At 34.2% G+C, this 20,854-nt stretch overlaps 1 protein-coding gene across 8 annotated transcripts in view; it reads right to left on the bottom strand.

Annotated features, from left to right (window-relative positions):
- The window catches only part of ctrip (E3 ubiquitin-protein ligase ctrip), an 817,513-nt gene that overhangs the window by 97,156 nt on the left and 699,503 nt on the right, over nt 1-20,854 (bottom strand). For all 8 annotated transcript variants that reach the window (XM_090413730.1, XM_090413731.1, XM_090413729.1 and 5 more), the window contains 2 exons: nt 12,933-13,075; nt 7,583-7,736 (listed from right to left, as the gene is read on the bottom strand). In XM_090413730.1, coding sequence (XP_090269856.1) covers nt 7,583-7,736; nt 12,933-13,075 — 297 coding nt within the window. The remainder of the gene's footprint in view (nt 1-7,582; nt 7,737-12,932; nt 13,076-20,854) is intronic.

Raw genomic sequence — 20,854 nt, 5'->3', positions numbered from 1 at the left:
CCATTGATGCCATCTGTTCATGCTGCTAATCTTTCCCAGGACTCTCATATCTGCAGTCTCTAGTCTTTGGCCAAGTGTTTTACTTCTGACCCAGCTTTCAGATCCATAAGTTAAAATTGGTTTGAACACGGTCTTTGTATACAGCTAATTTAGTGTTTTGACTAATTTCTCTCTTATTCCATAAATTTATTCAGTTGACTTCCTACCATACCAGCTTTGCTGATTTTGCTGTCTATTTCCATATTTAATTTACCATCTTCAGTAAAAATCGTGCCTAAGTAGCTGAAATGTTTTACTTGTTCCACAGGTTCCCCGTTCACAACACAGTTGACATTTTCAACAATTCTATCTATTTTCATTGTCTTTGTCTTTTTAATGCTGACCTTCATACCATATCTTTTACAACAGTTATTTAATTTAGTGAGGGAATCTTGCAGACATGTAGCAGATTTATTTAGAAGTATAACATTGTCTGCATAAAGCAAAGAGCTAACATTAACATCTCCAATTTTGATATCAGGTTTAATACCACATTCCTTCATAATGTGATCCATACAGATAATGAATAACAGAGGGGATAACGTACATCCTTGTCTGACACCAGATTTAACATTAAACCATCTTCCTGTACTTCCTTCAATTCTAACTGCTGACTTACAACTCAAATAAAGACTAAGTATTGCTTGATATAAGGCCCCACTGACACCATACAACTGTAGCATTTTGAATAGCTTCTCTCTTGGCACCTTGTGACATGCCTTTTCCAGATCTACAAAACTTAAATATAGGTCTTTGTTATATACCCATGATTTCTCAACTATCTGTTGTAAAGTGAAGATCTGATCCTGACAGCCTCAATTTGTCCTGAATCCAGATTGTTCTTCACCAAGCTTTTCTTCCACAATCCCTTTCAACTGTTTTTCAAGTATACTTTGTTAAATTGTGAATGAAGATATTTATAATTAATAATACTTCATTCATAATTAACAAGACCTACCATATCATAAGCAGGATTTATTTAAATTTATTTTGTTAGTCTCTTGCTTATAAAATGTTATTCATGAATTCCTTTTTAATTTTGTTAGTTAATTGTATTTATGTAATTTTTAAATATATTATAGACATGAAATGCCTCTATATTAAATTGTCTTTTATTTTATTTGCTTTATTCTTTTAATAATAATATTAGAAACTGTAATGTATGTAATTTTAATATATCCAGAAGATTCTTTGTGATATCATTTGATTGGTTGTTGTGAGAAAACCTGTAAATTTCTCCTAGCGTGTGTTGGAGCATGAATTACTATATACGAAGCGAAAAACAAGTTTGACGTGAGCCTAACCGGTGAAAACCAGTTATTGGCAGGAAAAAGAAAGGAGTGAATACGAAAACGAAAGTAAAGACAGAATCGAATAGTGGAGTATAGAGAACAGTAGCTGGAGACTGGAGGGGAATTTTGATGTGCCAAAAACGGAATTTAAAGGACCGGGAATCGCTTGGCAATTTAACTTACCTTTTTCTGAGTTGGATTTTTACCAAAACTTCCTAATGCCTAAGAGTGAAATTGTGCTAGAAATAGGTTAATATGTATAAGAAAAAGAAGAAATAGGTGGATAATTTAAACCAAGTGCATAAAAGTTATATTCTCCCAGTTCTATAAATCAGTTGCAGGAATGGAAGATTCTTTTAAGTTTGTGTTACTACAAAGTAAAAGTCAACAAGGACTTTAAAAATATTGTTGTTTGATCTCCTTAAGATGTGATGAAGCTATATTCTGGTAAGATTACCTATACTATACTTAGTGAGAAGTAACGAAAATTAATTCCGCTGAAAGTAAATTGTTCCTAGTTGTTGCACTCAGCGAGTCAAGATTTAACGTGTGATATGTTAAGACTTTTCCCTCTTCAAGTGACAAATGCTATTTTATTGAATTAAGTGTTCATTGACTGAACGAGAATATTGAGAAGCACATTTGTTGTCATTTAGGAATCTCAAAATTACAAGAACTAATTTTGATTAAATGAGCTTAGAGAATTACAAAGAAATGTCTGATGGTTCATGAGTTGTATTCTTTCTGAATATCTTTAACTGATTTGATATTTAAATGTTTTGAGATGTAACCTTGATCAGAGTAAGGTTATGATAGAAGTTCTCTGTAATAAGAAGAATAAGATCTGTTAAATATAATCTTTAATTATAAAGTTTAAGCTCAGCTGAGTAGTATACTAGAATCTTAATGAGAGCTTTATATTTGTTTAATTATAATGTCCCTGTTGGAATACTGTGTTATGATGTAATTTATGTGACACTGCATTAAATAATTTTATTTGAATTGAATCTTGTATTTGCCTGATTGTTTCATTGCACCACTCATTAAAATAAAACAAATCTTAGTAATAACTCTATGCAGTAAGAATAAAAACCTCGGCCTAAAATCATCTTATGATAACCTAATACAGTTGAAGGTTGATTTATCTAAGTTGCTCTTGCAATTCAGAATATGGAGTGGTGCAGTATAATATAAATTTTCTTCATATTCGATTGATATATCAGCCTACCAATAGTTAAATACTAAAGAGAGAGAATTGTAAAACAATAAAACGTGCTTGAGAAGAAGTTACGATCCAACAACTTGCATATATCTTACCAGGAACAATTAGTAGAGAAATACCTCTGTAATTCTCATTTTCTGTTTTATTTCCCTTTTTATATATGGGTACTATGGAGCTCTGCTCCAATCATCTGGAATTCGTCCCTCTGTCCGGGTTCACTCAACTATGTAGTGCAGCCATTGTACGACTTTTATACCTCTATACTTAAGCATTACTGGTCGAATATCAACTCCTGCTGCTTTTCTACTTCAAGTATGGATATATATTCCTGATTGCATACCTTTTGAGTGTTTTTTACACTGTGCTGTCCCTGCTTGTTTAATTTACCAATTATTCGAAGTAATTGCCCCATACATCAAGGATATCTTTTTCTCCATTTTTCATATCATCTGTAATTCTTTTTACAGCACCCTTTATTCCATTTCAGAGCTTTTTCAACAGCCTCCAGAAAATTTTGCCACCATCCTGATATTTATTTTCTAAGTTTTACCAAAGTTTTCCCATGCATTTTGTTTAGCTAGTTTCACATGGTGCTTAACTTTCTTATATTTGTCTGGTTTTCTCTAAGAGCGCAAGCTGACTTATTTGCCAGGAACTTTTGATATGATTTCTTCTTTTCCTTCACTGCCTCTTTAGCTTTCTGTGTCCACCACTGAATTCTGATTTTTCTATCCTTACAGACGACATCACCACATGCCTCTCTGGCTGAATCAATCAATGTTTTCTTCAGGGCTTGCTACCAAATCTCCAAGGTTTGGTTGCTGTTCTCAAACTCTTTAATTTTTTCTTCAATAATGTTTGTGTATTTTAGTCTAGAGTTCACATCTGAGAGCTTCTCTACTTTTATTCGCATTAAAACTTTCTTACATGTTCTTCTTTTCAATATAAAATTCAGTTTAATCCTGCTCAAGAGTAAATAGTGATCACTTCCAATTTTAAATCCTCTGTACACTCTGGTGTCCTGCACAAGGGAGAAAACATCAATATCAACAATAACATAGTCAGTGAGACTTTTCTTATTCCTTGCCTCTTCTCTCCATGTGCATTTGTGCACATTTTTAGGTTGGAACATGGTGTTAGTTATAACCAGTCCATGTCCTGAGCAGAAATCCAACAGGTATTTGCCATTATTATTGGCTTTGCTCTTTTCTCCAAATTTTCCCAAAATATTTTTGTATGTCTGACAATCATTTCCTACTCTACTATTTAGATCCCCAATGAGGATAAGGAAAAGTTAGTAGAGGACCAACTTTTCCGTTTTCATTGTGTCAGTTGCTTTCTCTAAAGCCTCAAAAAATTCTTGCACTTCTATGGTCCCAAAGAAGGTTCTACCTTATTAGAACCTTCTGTGGGACCATAGGCACAAATAAGTCTCATTGTCCAGTTCCCCATTCTATTTGCCCATATCACCCTACTTGAGACTGCCTGCCATTCAAGAAGATTAGCCTCGTATTTAGTTGAATACTATGGCTACTCCTTCTTTTCCTTGATTATCATTGCCTGAATATAACATTTTGTATTTATTGCTCAGAAGTATCTCACCAGTTTTTTTGTCTTTTTTGTTTCAGTCACCCTATTATGTCGATATGGTACTTATCTAATTCCTCAGCTAGCTCCATTTCTTTGCTATTCAGGCTTCTTATGTTGATAGTACTGATCATTGGCATTGCCATTCCATTTGTAAGATCAAAGCCTATCCCACGCTGGAATTTTAAAAAGGCTGACTGGAATAAATACACAAATGAACTTGACAAATGTATTCACTGGATATCTCCAATAAGTAGTAATTTTCATCGATTTATAGGTGTAGTCCTGCTTGCTGCCAAGAAAAGTATTCCTAGAGGTATTAGACATAACTATATACATGGTTGGAGCGAAGAATGTGAATTACCTTATAATGAATATCAGATAAACAATGACCCAAAAACAGCAGACGAACTCTTAGAAAACTAAGATATATCCCGAAGGAAAAAATGGGTAAATACAGTTGAAGGTATAGACTTTACTCATTCCAGCAGTAAAGCTTGGAGCCTTCTTAGGAAACTAGGTGGTAGTGCTCCTTTGATTAAAGAACAACCAAGAATCACTCCAGATCAACTAGCTATACATATTGTTAATATATCACGTATCCCAAACAATAAAAAGCATACAAGATATATAAAGAGAAAATTAAAAGAATTTAGCAAGTCTTCACCTATAACTTCAAATTTTGCACACCCTTTTATGAAGCAAGAAGTTGAAGCAGCTTTAAAGGAATTAAAGCCTGGTAAGGCTCCTGGTTTTGATAACATTCATCCAGAATTTTTGATTAATCTGGGAAGAAATGCAAGATTATGGTTAACAAAGTTCTATACTGACATTCTTACAACTGGTAAACTTCCACTATTTTTAAAAAAGCAAAAGTACTTTCAATTTTAATGCCTGGTAAGCCTAATCATAAACCGGAAAGTTATCAACCTATTACTCTCCTCAGTTGTTGTTGTTATAAACTCTTTAAAAGAGTTTATAACAACATCTTTCAGACCAAATTGTGGGTGTTGTGACCAGGTTCTCTCTTTGGTAACTCACATAGAAGCTGGTTTTCAAAAAGGTTTAAAAACATCAGCAGCATTTATTGATTTGTCAACAGCCTTCAACACCGTTTGGAGACAAGGCCTTCTATATAAATTATATAAAATTATCCCATGTAAAACAAGTCCATATTATTAACAATATGCTAAGAGATAGAAGATTTATAGTGACTATAGGTAATAAAACTAGCAGCGAAAGGAAGTTAAATAATGGACTGCCACAAGGATCTGTTTTCTCTCCGTTATTATTCAATCTGTATATATCTGATCTTCCCGTCACTTCGTCAAGGAAATTTTGTTATGCTGACGATATAGCAATAACTACACAGCATAAATGCATAAGTTGTACAGAAGTAATTCTAAAAGCTGACTTAACTATTTTGGATGAATATTTTAAAAGATGGAGACTCTGTTTAAATAGGAGCAAAACAGTAATATCGTCTTTTCATCTAAATAATAACTTAGCAAATGTGAAACTAAAAATTGAATTGAACAACACTATACTTCCATATAATACATTCCCTAAATACTTGGGAGTCACACTTGACCGTTCTCTCACTTTCCGGCAACATCTTTCAAACTTGGCATATAAACTAAGGATACGTAATAATATCCTACAGAGACTCTGTGCATTACCTGGGGTTCTAGAGCCTCTACTCTTCGGACAACAGTCCTTGCTTTGGTATTCTCAAGTGCTGAATATTGTGCTCCTGTGTGGCTAAATAGCTCACACAAGGATTATCAATTCTCAATTGAACAATACCTTACGATTAATTACAGGCTCTACTAGATCGACCCCAACATATTGGTTACCTCTTTTAGCAGGCATTATTCCTACAGAACTATGTAGATTGAATTCTTTAGTCCGTGAATTCCAAAAAATTGCTGGTAATCCGAACCTACCTATTCATCAGGATCTCCCAATTCTTAATGTCAAAAGATTGAAATCTCGCCATCCATCACAACGAGCAGCAGAAGAACTAGTACTAAATAATTTTAATCCTTTATCAAATGGGAAGAAACATGGAAGGAAAATACGAAAGAACATTTACATAACATCTTTAAAGGTGATCAAATCATCACAGGATCAGATCTACCTTGCAAAACATGGACGATACTAAATAGAATTCGGACAAATCATGGCCTATGTGGAGATACTCTCTATAAATGGAATAGACAAACATCTCCAGAATGTGACTGTGGTGCTCCACGACAGACTATACAACATATTGTAACAAAATGCATCTTCCGTGCTTATCAGAATGACTGGAATGACTTTTTACAAGCAGCTCCTGAAGCTGTGACCTGGATTATGAAAACTTAGATTTGAATTTATAATGATATATATGTTTCTTTTCCTTATTATAACATATTAAGACTTTTTGGATTAGATCTGTTTTCCTTCAAAGTTTTAACTTAAAATATTTTAAATTCTTCAATTCTGTTAATATATAATGACATCATGATTCTCTTTTTTTAACATCGTGTTTTTTGCCATGAGCTATGTATGTATGTAGTACCAATCTTGACCCTCTGGTGATGTTGAGTTGGGATGTGTTTTAGGATTTGTTCCAATAGCAGACTTTCACTGTTTGCTCTGGTTCCCTGGTGTAAACAATGGGGTGGGGTGGGGGGGCCTTGTTTAACCGGGCAACGCCCCAGCTGGCATGAAATTCTGTCATGTTGTACCATCATTTTGTATTTTGGCTTAAGCCAATAAGAATACAATTTGGTCAGCAAAATCCCAAATTGTCAGCCTAATTTTAGAGACTGAAATGTTAGAGACTAATTGATTAATTTGATCAGTTTAAAATGATCATAGCATTTCAATTCTTATTCGATATACTGGCCACCATCAATACTGTTTTTGTTCTAATTTACCTTTACCTGTGAGTAATCTTTAGCCTAACATACCAGAGGACTAGTTTTGATGTGATAATTTGTCTTTTTTTTTTTTTTTTCTCCATCAGAGGTCAGTTCAGTAGCATGAATGGCGGACCAAATTAGTGTGACTTTAGCATATTATGTGTATTGTAATGTAGCTTGTTTCTTTGTGTACATACACGTGCTCTAGAGGACCTAAATACGATGACTGAAATGTTGGGGTATTATTTTGGTTTCTATTAAATTGAAATTGTTATTCTAACATGGTAGTTGTCCCATAATTTATTATGACTTGGGTTTAGATTTGCTTGATTCATTCCACATAAAAGTATTCATCAGTTAACTGAAAGAATTTTTATAGAAGAAAAACCAGCTTGAAGAAACCGTTTTCCTATACCTCATAATACCTAATGGCAAATATAATAGACCATTTTTTATATTTTTTAAATTCCCACAACATGCATATTGTTTTTCGTATCAATTTTTAAATTCTATGCAAATAGCAAAAATATTACCTTTCTACGATCCAGTCTAGGAGTAACTCTTTCACTACTATCGCTACTACTGAGTTCTGGAGTCATGTCCAGAAGTCGCTGCAGTGCTCTATCTCGATCGAATGAAGTTACATAAAAGAGAAGATGCCTGGTCTCAAACGGGAAAAGAAATGGACTGGAAAGTAAATAAAAACAAAAAATATACATTTACACACACAGACAGAGAGAACACTACTACTACTACTAATAATAATAACAGTAATAATACAAATATTATATGCTGCACTTCATAAAAGCTTTGCAGCACACAGAATTAAAATACTTTCAATTTACCTGAAGACCTAATCAATAAAATCTTTAATTACACATTAGATTTTAGATTTATTTATGTAAGAATAATCTCTAGACAATTCTTAGTACCCCAGAAAATGCATTTTGATAGCATTTTCTCTTCGTACAAAGGTTTCCTTTAGAAAGAATTTTCCTCCAAATCTCACCTTTCAGCACTCTAATTGTCATATCTACTATTTTGGTTTCTAAGACACTTAAGTTCAGCTGATAAAAAAGCATTGAGTATCATGCTATCATGCTAACTCGACTATCCTCCCAGTTGGATTGGTAACCAAGTTAGCATAATATAAATTTCATATACAATAAGTACTATATTGGTTTGGAGCCTTATGTGGATGAGACACATGCTGAAATTATTCTGATATGTTTACTTCATGTTAACTGGAGACTGTTGAACAATTTATTAACTTATAATCTTGACTAGTTTTATGCGATTTATAGCATATTGCAGGAATGTGAAAAAAAAAAAAAAAAACTATTTCCCATTAAAATGACTAGATTTGCAAACCAATGGCATTAGTAGTAAGGACCATCTAAAATAGGTCACTACTACACATGATACAAGCACATCAAGCACTATGCAGCATACAGAAATCATGCTGATTACAGTTTCATGATCTGACAATTTATTTTATAAATACATTAGCACATGCAGTTCTTGTATACTATATACATTAATTATATCACTAGCATTATAATACAACAATGTTGTTCATGCATGATTTCACATTGTATTATGATGACTAGCATCTGCATGTGCTAGGTTTTGAATGAAACAACTAGACAGTTTCATTTCTGGTTGCTTGCAATGTTATTGAAGTTTTTCAACATTTCCAATAATTCCTTGAATGCTCTGATGAATACATTGTAATCAATATTGAGGAGTTGTGTTATATGTGTACATTATTCTGATTTATGTTTTCTTTTCTTTTCTTCTTTACACCCCTAATACATTTCTTGTATCTCTCATGATTGGCCTGTTTGTTCTACATAGCAAATTCCACATAAATAACTGATCTTGTATACTCCTGGATTTCTTTGAGTGATGAAGGAAGGGGTTTGAAAGGCCAAGGATACGTGAGATGCTTGTTTAATGGAGAGAATGCTACTTTCTACTGCTTTCTGTTACAATATCTTTGAGATCTCATCTGAGACTGTAAGGGAGTAGAACCACTCTACTCCTCTATATTCCTTTTTTTCGAGTGGCTGTGAGAAAAAAATCTCTTGGTTAATGACTCTCGATTATGTGAACCTCTATCCGATCTAAAAAACTGGAATTTTCCGATTGCACTCAGCCACGTGGCATAGCTGTGAAGCTCAGATATGTTTGACCCATCATAGCCAGCTGTTTACGTTTTCCATTTATTGTTTCTTTTCTTGTAGTGTACTGTGCTTTATTTTAAAATTTGTGGTTATAAATGTGTTTTATGATGAAAATGAGTATTTAGGCATTTATTTTTTTATATGTTGGTTCATATAGACGACAAATCGACAGGTGCATGTTGCTGTTTGTTTGACATCAAAAGGCAAAATCAAATCTCATCTGTATAATAATCGTTGTATCTATAAGCTGTTAATCAGCGTATATTACAGTAAGTGCTGTATCTAATATCATCACCTTACAAGCAAAATGCACTAAGTCAAAAATTACAGGCTTCTAATTTAACTTAACTTTTTTTTTAATTTAACTTTTATTTCAAAAAGTTTTTTTTTATGAACTTTTGCTTTTATTTTCAGGTGACGATATGTTCTTTGTATCCCTTGTCTTAGTGTTGTACAATTTGTAATAATACCGTATTTTGCTTATCTTTTTTTTTTATAGAGTGAATTTTTTTACCGTGTGACAAAATGGGTCCCAAAAAGAAAGCTAGTGAGGGAAAAAAACCAGAAAAATTTTCTCTATTGAACAGAAGCAAGAAATAATAGCAAAACATCATGAAGGTGTGAAAGTTATGCAGCTAGTCAAATATATGAAACCAGTCATTCTACAATATCAACCATTTTGACTAAGAAAGAAGAACTTATGGTAGCTAAGGTTGCTAAGAGAACTTCAAGGTTGAATGTCAGAGGGTTTATTTTTGAGTTGGATCAAAGAAAGAGAAATGGCAGGTGATACTACATCTCAAAATGCAATCTGTCAGAAAGCTAAACAGCTTTATCAAGATTTGAAAAAGAAGACTTCGGGATCAAGTTCTGAGGTAGATGATGATTTCAAAGGTAGCAGAGGTTGGTTTGACAACTTTAAAAAAAGAACAGGAATTCATAGTGTGGTCAGACACGGAGAAGGCAGCTAGTCCTGACAAAGCAGCAGCAGATAAATTTGTCAATAGCTTTACAAGAATTATAGAAGAGGGAGAATACCTACCTAAACATCCTCAATTGTGATGAGACTGGGTTATTTTGGAAGAAAATGCCCAACAGGACATTTATCACAAAAGAAGAAAAAACACTTCCTGGGCATAAACCAACAAATGACAGGTTAACATTGTTTTTAGCAGCAAATGCAAGTGGAGACTGCAAGGTAAAACCAATGTTAATCTAACACTCAGAGAGTCCCCGAGCATTCAAAAAGTTCAATGTCTCTAAATCCAATTTCGGTGTTTTGTGGAAGTCTAACAGCAAAGCCCCCCCCCCGAGATCCAGACTGATAGGCCGGTTCTCTTTGAATTCTGATGATGCAAAAGGGGGTTCTGCCCTGGCACCCAACCCCCCTGAGTTCCAGACAGGTTGGCCGGTTCTCCTTGAATTCTGATGACTCGAATTTTGAAAACTCGAAACGGGGGTTCTTTCCCCCCCCCCCCCCAAACAATAATTGCTTGGACACTTTAGCGATTTATAATTAATACCAGTAGGTGAATCCTAATATCAGGTATTTCCGCCTTTGGCTTTGATCAGCTCCTGCACCCTTTGAGGGAGGCTTTCCACCAATGTGTGGTAGATGTCAGGTGGAATTTGTCTCCATTCCTCCATCAGATCAGCACTGAGTTCAATAACAGATTGAGGGCATGCTGCTCTGGACCTCAACTGCTGCTCCAATTTGTCTCACAGGTGTTCGAGTGGGTTGAGGTCAGGACTGTGCAGGCCAGGGCAGTCATTTAACACTCATCTCTTCATACCATTTCATAACAGCTGCAGCTTTGTGGCATGGGGCATTGTCATCTTGATAGTAACATGGGTTCATTCCATAAAAACTCCAGTATAGACAGCACCTGATTATTCAGAATATCAAGGTACTGAGTTGCCTTCATGGAATTATGGACAATGAACAATGGTCTCACTCCAAACCAGCTGAATGCACTCTACATCATTACTCCTCCACCACCAATTTACTGTGGGTATAACACACTGTGGTAACATGCATTCACCAGGCTGCCTCTACACCCTGCCCCCTCAGAGTGGAAACAGGAGAACCTCGATTCATCACTTCAGAGTACAGTTTTCCACTGGTCAACTATCCAGTTCACATGCTCTTTGCACCAGGCCAGACGAGCAGCTTTGTTCGTTGTTGTGATGTTTGGCTTGTGTGCCGCTGATCTTCTGTGGAAACCCAGTAAATGGAGTTCTTTTCGTACAGTATTAGTGCTCACCATGGTGTTACTGGTGCTCTGGAACTCATCATGGATGGTCTGTGCCAATTGTAACCAGTTTTTGTGTGCCACCCATTTTAATACCCTCCTATACCTGTCAGTCATTTTTTGTGACTGCCCTGGGTGTTTCCTGCACTAGTGATGCCAGAATGTCTTCATTTGTTGATCACATTGCCAACCATTGATTTTGGATGCTCCAGTTAAGCAGCAGTGGCATGTATGGACATGCCACCAATGTAACAGCCCACGATGACATCTCTCTCGAAATCACTGTGTTCATGTCATGTTGTCATACCACCTGTATTCACAACTGCTATGATGAAATACAGCTTCCTACTATTTGTACACTGGTTTTTATGTTATTAACAAACCTTGAATGGTCCATAACTTCAAATAACAGGGGTGTCTGGACAATTATTGGTAGACAATGTATATTACACTCCTGTAAAGCTGCTGTACTTTCATATCATCTACTCCAGCTTCCTTTGCACATTTAAGATTTTTGATGGCTATTTCTACCTTCCCTGATATGCACTCCCGATTGAATTCTACTTGAATATCATCTACCACTGTTCTGGCATGCCATTTCTAACCTTTTTCAATAGACTGCAGGATGTTTTGACATCTTGATATTTATCTTCTATATTCTTACCAAAGTCTTCCTATGAGTTCTTTTGGGCTACTTTTTTACACAATGCTTTGCTTTCTTAATTTTTTCCCATATTCTCTCAGAGTACATAGTGGCCTACTTGCTAAGAATTTTGGATCTTTTAAGATCTCCAACAGACCAAACTTTTCCTTTAATGTCTCTCTCTCTAATGAGTCAAGAAATCCCTCTGCTTTTTTCTTAAACCCTTTTGATGGATCATATGGACAAATTAGTTGCATTGTCCAATTCCCAATTTTGATGTTTGCTTTATTTGATATTGCCTGTCATTCGAGAACATTATTCTCATGTTTAGTATTGAATATTGTAGCTGGATGAATGCTTTCTTCAATCATTATTGCCTGAATACAACAAGTTATGTTTATTTAAAAAATTTCACCTGTATGTCTTTTTTTGTTTTAGTAACATAAATTACATCAGCAACACTTTTCTGATTCTTCTCAAGTTCCACTTATTTTCTGTTGTTACTTTTCTTCTCATGTGATAATGCATATCTTGAGGCGAAGTATGTTCCAGTTGCTGACTTTTCATCCTTTTTCACTGATGAAAACAGTGTGGGGCCTCACTCCTTTAACCAAGGCCCTGCCCGCATGAAATTTCATCACGTTGTATCATTTCAATGTGATATATCAATACCAAGACAGAAATAAAAGAAGCTGAAATGTGTAACTAATAAAGATATTCTAAAAAATATTAATATAATGAAACTAGAAAGATCATCTTTATATCCATGCTGTACATATCACAAAAATGTATTTGAGCTTACCAAGCATATGCAATCTGAGACAACCATGAAGGAACATTACCAGTCATAATGGCTAAAGGATCTTGAAGTTGTCTGTTAGCTTTAGCAGTTAATTTACTATTCAAAAATTCTGACTGAGGCACAGCTGGTACCCATGAACTCATCTAAAAGTGAAAGAAATTGAAAATTTTCATTTCAAAAATTTTACCTAGGTGTAATATAATAACATTAACCTGAGTTTACTGATACAGATTTTGCAGAAAGGTATAATCCACAGCAAATTATTATTTGACTGCATTACTACCATTAATCCTTCAACATATATCAATGTTTTTTTTAGGTGCTCATCTGATGTCAAATCAAATAATCATGCATTCCCTAAAATATGTAACTATTTCATACTCACAAACAAGTGTTAAACAGTAATAGTCTAACCAAGTGAAAAATAAACTTTCAACATCAAGTGTTATACAGGTGCATTAATCTGCTGCCAGATTGTCTAATTTTAGTTATTTTTATTTGTCTATATACATTTATGAGCTAATTTTTCTCACATGAAATTGAACAATTTCATGTAAGATAAGAAAATGCTTTGATCACCAAGGCATTTTCAATGGGCACAAGGAAATATAACTAAGCACATGACCACAAACATGCTAGTAGGAAGGCAAACACAGAGTATTAAAGGCAGGATCCTTCAGTCCTAACTGGTGTGCTCTACGGGTGTGGTGATGGAAATTCACTGATGGTCTCATAATAACAGTCTCCCATATTTTAAGTAATGTGAGGCAGCCAAATTTTTACAAGTTCAGTGAATGCTATGGTAGATTCTAGAAATAACTTTTCTGATTTGTATCCATGACACCGATTGCCATCCAATAATGGATGGAGTGCAGGTGATAGTTTCTATGTTCCTCCAAAAACATATTGGTAGTTCTTTCTGTTTCTTAAAATATGCAAGTTTACAGGAGCAAGGGATGCTGTAAACTCCAGGACAGTCTAGATCTGTGTTTCCGAAATTGTGGTATGCATAACCCTGAGGCTATGCAAAAGGTCTTTAAGGTGGTATGCAGCACAGCACTTTAAAATTTAATTACCCATTGCTCTTTTACTTTTATATTTTTTTACCATATTGTCACATATGAGGGTGGCCTGAAAAGTTCTCGGCCTTGACCATAGATGGCAACACTATCGACAAGATTTTTTTTCTAAGTTAGTACATCTCTCATAAGCATCCATGTGAAATTGCAAGTCATTCTATCAAGTAGTTTGTTTTATACAGCTGCCTGAAGCAAAAGCATTGTCTGTATCCTTAAAATTGATAAAATTGAGTATTGTGCAGTTATAAAATTCTTTGTAAAATAAGGTTTAAAGGCAAAAGAAATTCATTCAAAGTTCATAAAAGTTTATGGGCACTCTTCTCGTTCATTTTCAACAATTAAGAAATGGGCTGCCGAGTTTAAGCATGGCTGTACCAGCCTTGAAAATGTTCCACATGAAGGACTTCCAAAAAGTATAACACCAGAAATCATTGATCAAGTGCATGATATGGTACTGAATGACTGGCGAGTCAAAGTGCATGAAATTGCTGAGACTATAGGCATTTCAAAAGAATGTGTAGGATATATTTTGCATGAAGAATTGCAAATGAAAAAGCTTCATGCAAGATGGTGCCACGCTTGCTCACAGCAGATCAAAAATGCACGTGCATGAAAATCTCTGAACAGTGCTTGGAGCATTTTAACAAGAATAAAACAGATTTTGTGAGTCAATTTATTACTATAAAACTGATTTTGTGCATAAATTTATTACTATGGATGCGACTTGGATTCACCATTACACACCAGAATCCAAACAGCAGTCAAAACAGTGGACAGAAGTCAGCTGTTCCACACCAAAGAAGACAAAATCAGTTCCATCAGTAGGAAAGGTCATCAATAGAAAAAAATTTGTGAGAAAAGACATGGTTTGCAGAAGAAAAAAATCATCTTTCATCACGACAATACATCTACCCACAAAGGTGTTTTGGCAATGGGAAAATTAAGGGATCTGCACTATTGAATTGTTGGAACATCCACCCTATTCCCCAGATTTGGCTCCCTCTTCCCAAAACTAAGAGTCTTCCTCGCTGGTCAGCATATTTCTTCGAATCAAGAGGTGATTGCAGCTGTAGAGGGGTATTTTGCAGATCTTACTGAGAACCACTACAGGGATGGGATAATGGTGCTTGAGCATCACTGGAATAAATGTATTAGTCTTAAGGGAGATTATGTTAGGGAGAAAATAAAAATAATTTTGCAATTATAAATCCATTTTTTCATTGTTAGGCCAAGAACTTTTCAGACCACTCTAATACAAGTGCAAGTCAGTTGCACAATTTCAATAATGAAAAAATCTAAAGGAAGTTTTAAACAAAAATTGCTTCTTGACATGCATCAACTAACAGTGTGATTGCATCATTCAAATTGTTTGCATTAAAAGTTTTAATGCAAATAGTTTGAATTTCAGGTACTGAAATTTATGAAACATTGGTCTAGATCAGTGGGTCTTAACCTTTTTAGTGATCGGCACCCCCTTGAAAAATGTGTTTCTATTTCTTTATTTAGGAAATTACATCTATTGCAAGATAATTTATTTATTGAAAAATAAACACATACATTTACATACAAAACAATATCTCAATTTTTAATGGCTATGTTGTTGTTGTTTATCCATAATAATACTTTTGAAGCGAAGCTCCTTTTTTTGAAAGGCTTATTTTTTTCGACATAACGAGGATTACTACAATCAATAAAATAATAATTACAATTTTTCAAAATTTTCAGAAAATCTATGTAATCAATTGATTGTATCCGGTATGGGCTTTAGCCACTGATTAATGTTGGTAAATTAAAGAAAATTAGTATTCGTTTCTGCGTCAAACCACCTCGTTAACGTTCATACTCAGAGTATGCGAACATGTGCGCGTATCAACCAGTTTCTTATTGTACTGCATGTAATGGTAAGTGCAATGCGCTGAGGCAAAGGTAGAGAGGATAGGAGTGGAGGTCCCAAAAGTCAACATAGCGTTCGCTAGTTTCTCACAGGCGGTAGTTTCCAGTGAAAATTTAGAAACTTCTCTTGCACCCCTGGAAATGCTTTCTCACACCCCCAAGGGTGTAAACCCCAGGTTAAAAACCACTGGTCTAGATAATAGGCAGATATTTGGGTGAGTGGATAAGAGTGCTAATTTTTTGTATGGTTTGAAGGCATTCTATATGTCATGTGTTTTTAATTTTTAAATCTCATGAGATTTTTCTGAGGTGTCTCAGATGTAGGGAAGCGTAATTAATTTTTTTAGAGGGTGGGTGGGGTTGGGAGATGGGCGGAGTTGTCCCTTGATTTTGTGATCAATTTCTGAAGATAGACTAGGTCAGGAGTGGGGAAACCCTTGGCATGCCAACGACTTTTGTCCAGCATGCAACCCAGGGATCACCTTAAAAAATAATTAAATACCTATCTAACAATATTTGCCGAGTTGTGTATTTTAACTAATAGAATACAATTTTATTAAGTAGAATGATACCAAATAAAAATGCAATAAAGAAACAAACATTATCAACTATTTTAGTAATAATAAGTGATAAGAAAATGAAACAAACATCCTATTTCCAAGCCATCTATCTCCATGATATACTGACATACAAGTTTTGTCCAATTCAGTTGTTGCATCATTTGTCAGGCAGTCAGACACGGTGCGACAGCTTTACATAATTTTATATTTTTTTTCGTGTTTTGTAAAGAATTTATCGGCTTTCTGAAGTGTGTATATATGTGTGGATTTGGATTTAATTAAATCGTAAGTCATTAAAATATGGACCGGAAGTATTTATTGTCAATTAATATGTTTAATTTATTATATATAAATGCACATTTTCTTTACATTTCCATAAACATAAGTTACTGTTAAAGCTACGTGAAATGTATTATCAATATTCAGGATTATGAACTGTTATCTGCACGTGATTAGATGGCATTGTTGGATTCTGAATGAAGAGAAATGAAAACTGTTAATACATCATTCAGAGTCCAACATAATCTACCATTCTCTGAGCAAAATTTTTTTTTTTTTTTTAAACTAATAGTCTGATGTTCATAATATGCTATTTATGTAATTTCTTCCAAGTTATGTTAATCAATGTTTATTTATTATAAATTTTTGGGATAAATTACAGTTATGAAAAGCTATGTATTAAAAATATCAATTATTTTGTGAATTTAATTCCTTTAATATAATGTTGAAAACTGTAATATGTACATTTTTAATGTATCCAGGAAATTCCTTAAGATAACACTTGATTGGCTGCTATGAGGAATCATGTTACTTTTAGCTAGCGTGTGCCTTAGCACGTGTTACTGTACAGAACACATGAAACCAGATGGATATAAACAAGACCAGTTAGAACCAGATTTTGGCGGGAAAGGAGAGTAGGATTTGATAAGCAGTACATGAAAAAGTAAGACACACGGGAGTAGGGAAGAAGGCAAGGAAGGTGGCCGATTAACATGATGTAAACGGAATCGCTTGGCACTTTGACTTCCTTTTTTTCGGAGTTCTAATCCTATTGTAATTTCCTATCGCCTTGCACAGGAATAATTCAGGTCAAGGGATAATAAGAATAGAAAGAAATTGGAAGTTAAGTTGGACCAGAGAAAAAGGATATATTCTCCCGAATCTATTAATCAGTTACAGAAACAGAAGATTCTTTTAAGTTTGTGTAATCTCAAAGTGAAAGTCAACAAAAATTTAAATGTGTTCACAGGATTCTCGAATGTGAAGAAACTATACTGCTTATGCTGGTAAGATTATCTTTTCTATGCCTAGTGTAAAGTAGCGAACTTATTTCTGGCGAACATAATTTAATCCTTATCGCTGTATTTATCTATTCAAGATCAAATGTGTGATGTAGTGAGACATTTCCCTCTTGTGGTGCCAAATATTGTACCATTTGGATTAATAGTTCAAGACTGAAAAGAGTGATATAGAGAAGCCTGTTGTAAAAATTTAATGTAATACTGGATACTGAAATATCTGCGAACTATTCTGCTAGGAATAGTTCGCAGATGAATGTTTCATGGTTTATATTTTATAACTGTTCTGAATAGTTCAACTGAGTTGTTATTTAAACTATATTGAATAATAACTTTAATCAGAGTGAAGTTGTGATAAGAATCCTTTATAATAAGAAGAATATTATCTGTAAGCATAAGTTCTAATCATAATTATTATACTCAGCTGAGTAGTTTGCTAGTATCTCAAAGAAAACTTAATTATTGTTGAACTGTATTTTCACAACTAGATATCTTTGCTTTGATGTAAATTTATGTGACACTGCATTAAATAATTTTATTTGAATTGAATCTTGTTTTTGCCTGATTTCTTCATTGCACTGCTCATTAAAATAATTCGAATCTTAGCAGGAACCCTATATAATAAAGAAAACCTCGGCCTAAAATAAAGTTAGTAATAACATAGATTGGTTGATTCTTCAACGTTGCTCATGCAAATTTGAACACAGAGTGGTGCAATTAAAAATAAATATTCTCTGTATTTGAATGAGGAGTCAATCAACAACTAAAATACACATCGGAGTAGAAAGTATGATCCAACAGCATGAATACCCTTCTCTTTCATTTGCATGTGTGTGTGGGTAGGCTTATAATTGTACTAACTTTTGGTTTGCTTAAACTTGGTAGATGTATGCAGAGAGTGATTATAATGAGATTTTCTGAGTCTAAATTATAATTTTTGTCAGTATCCATACATCTCTGTTCACATTTTTACACTCTATAATCCGAAAAAAACATTTCCATGCTGTTTTAGTCTTACGTACTGTCACAAACTGTGTTTTTGTGCTCTGAAGATGCTGGTTATAAGTCAATAAATAATTATTTACTTATAATTCTGTGTTCTGATATATATCGTCAAAATTAAACAACACTCCATGATCTGATTTTCATTAAAATTAAAAGCTGTATGAAGAAAGCAATTATTTTCTGTATGTACCTTGTAGTTATACAACTTTGGTCATTCAGTTGTAATTTACTTTTTTCTTTTGCCTTTCACTTTATTCCCTTCTTGACTTCCTTTCTTTCTTCCTCCTTTATTACGATTCATATTTATGCTATATATATAAATATACCATTATCACATATTTTTATTTGCTTCCTGCCCTTTACAGATCGTACAGAATGTCACAACCACCAGCAAAGAAACATAGACATTCAAATGAAGAGGATATTAGAGAATTTAAAGAATACTGGACTGAAAAAATAGGTATGATTAAGAAAGATAATAAAGCATTATGGATTTCATGTTCCGAATTAATTTCGTAAGACTTTGTCTGCAAAGAGAATTCATTTCTTGTGAACTGAGCAAGACAATAAAACAGTATGATACTGTGATGAAATTTATTTCAGGTAGGCCTAGTTCCAACTTAGTTGCTATTTTGAGGTTTCAAAAGTTACTGACCAACACCAAAAACCACTCAGTGATGGGGAGTATATTAAAGAAGCATGGCTAGAATATGCTCCCTTCCATTTTGACAATCTTTCAGAAAAGGTACAAATTATTCAGTGCATTAAAGATTTGTATTTGAGTAGAAAAACAGTTAAGAATAGGAAAAGATGGAAAGGAATACAGCAGAACAATTAACAAAAGATTTGGCTTCGTGTAAGTTTTTTTCTATTTGTGTTGATGAGAGCACAGACATTAGATCATCAGCTAGTCTAGCAATCTTTGCTCAATTTTGTATTTTGTAGGGTTGACGAAGTATGTGAAGAGATGATTAACCTTGTAACACTACCCCGAGCGTGCCACTGAGGTCGAAATATGTAAAGCAGTTATGAACGAATTATCTATTTGGCAAATTGATATTTCAAAAGTGGTATCCATCACAACAGATGGTACACCTAGCATGACTGGTAAGGAAGCAGGATTTGTAAATCTGTTTGCAAAACATGTTGGTCATCTACTGATAGATTTTCATTGCATCACACATGAGGAGACTTTATGTGCAGAAGCTAGCCTAAAGGAACTTCAAAAAGTAACCAAGGTTGTTAATTACATTTCTGCCCATGCTTTGAATAAAAGACAATTTCAGAATGTATTGAATGAGGTGGATTTGGTGTACAAAGGACTAACAATATACAACAATGTTTGTTGGCTTAGTCGAGATCTTGTTCTATAATGATTTGTTGAATGCCTGGATGAGATAAATCTCTTTTTGACTAATCAACAAATGTCTTATAAAGAAATGTATGGCATTGTGTGGGTTTGCAAACTGATGTTTTTTGCAGATGTTTGCGAACACTGAAATGACTTGAACCTTAAACTACAGTGCTCTGGTAAGACTCTTGATGTTATGTTTGATGACAAAGGCTTTGCAATGAAACTAGGAGTTTTTAAGAGGGATGCAGAAAGTGAGAGATTAAGATATTTTCCAAACCTAAAGAAATACATCAGTGATCTCCAAAAGGATGAAAAAACAGACTGCCAATATCTTCAAAAGCTATTTTTAATGTTGTTGTGTCAATTGTTGAGCAGTTCTCTCTAAGATTTGTTAAGTTCAGAGAATTAGAAGAGACTGCAAATTTCATTAAGTTTCCAGACACTATAAAACTGGATGAATTAAACTTGCAGATGTTTGGTGGATAAATATGGATGACTTTGAAATGTAGTTCATTGATTTTCAAAGTAGCGCAATTTGGAGGCAGAAATTTGTTGATCTCAGAGTTGACTTGGAAAGTACTGAAAGGGACTGATTAAAGATTGGAGTAACAGAGAGAATTGCGGAAAATGAAGTACAAAGGACTTGGAATACTATTCCAGAAACTTTTGTATGCTTAAAAACCCTTGCAACAACATTACTATAAATTTTTGCATCTACATATTCTTGTGAATC

The sequence above is a fragment of the Typopeltis vanoorti genome, chromosome 24, assembly GCF_054136105.1.
Source record: "Typopeltis vanoorti isolate ZY-2024b chromosome 24, IOZ_Tvanoo_1.0, whole genome shotgun sequence".
NCBI lineage: Eukaryota > Metazoa > Arthropoda > Arachnida > Uropygi > Thelyphonidae > Typopeltis > Typopeltis vanoorti.
Note: the sequence above shows the minus strand (reverse complement) of the source record. Positions and strands in the feature narration are given on the sequence as shown.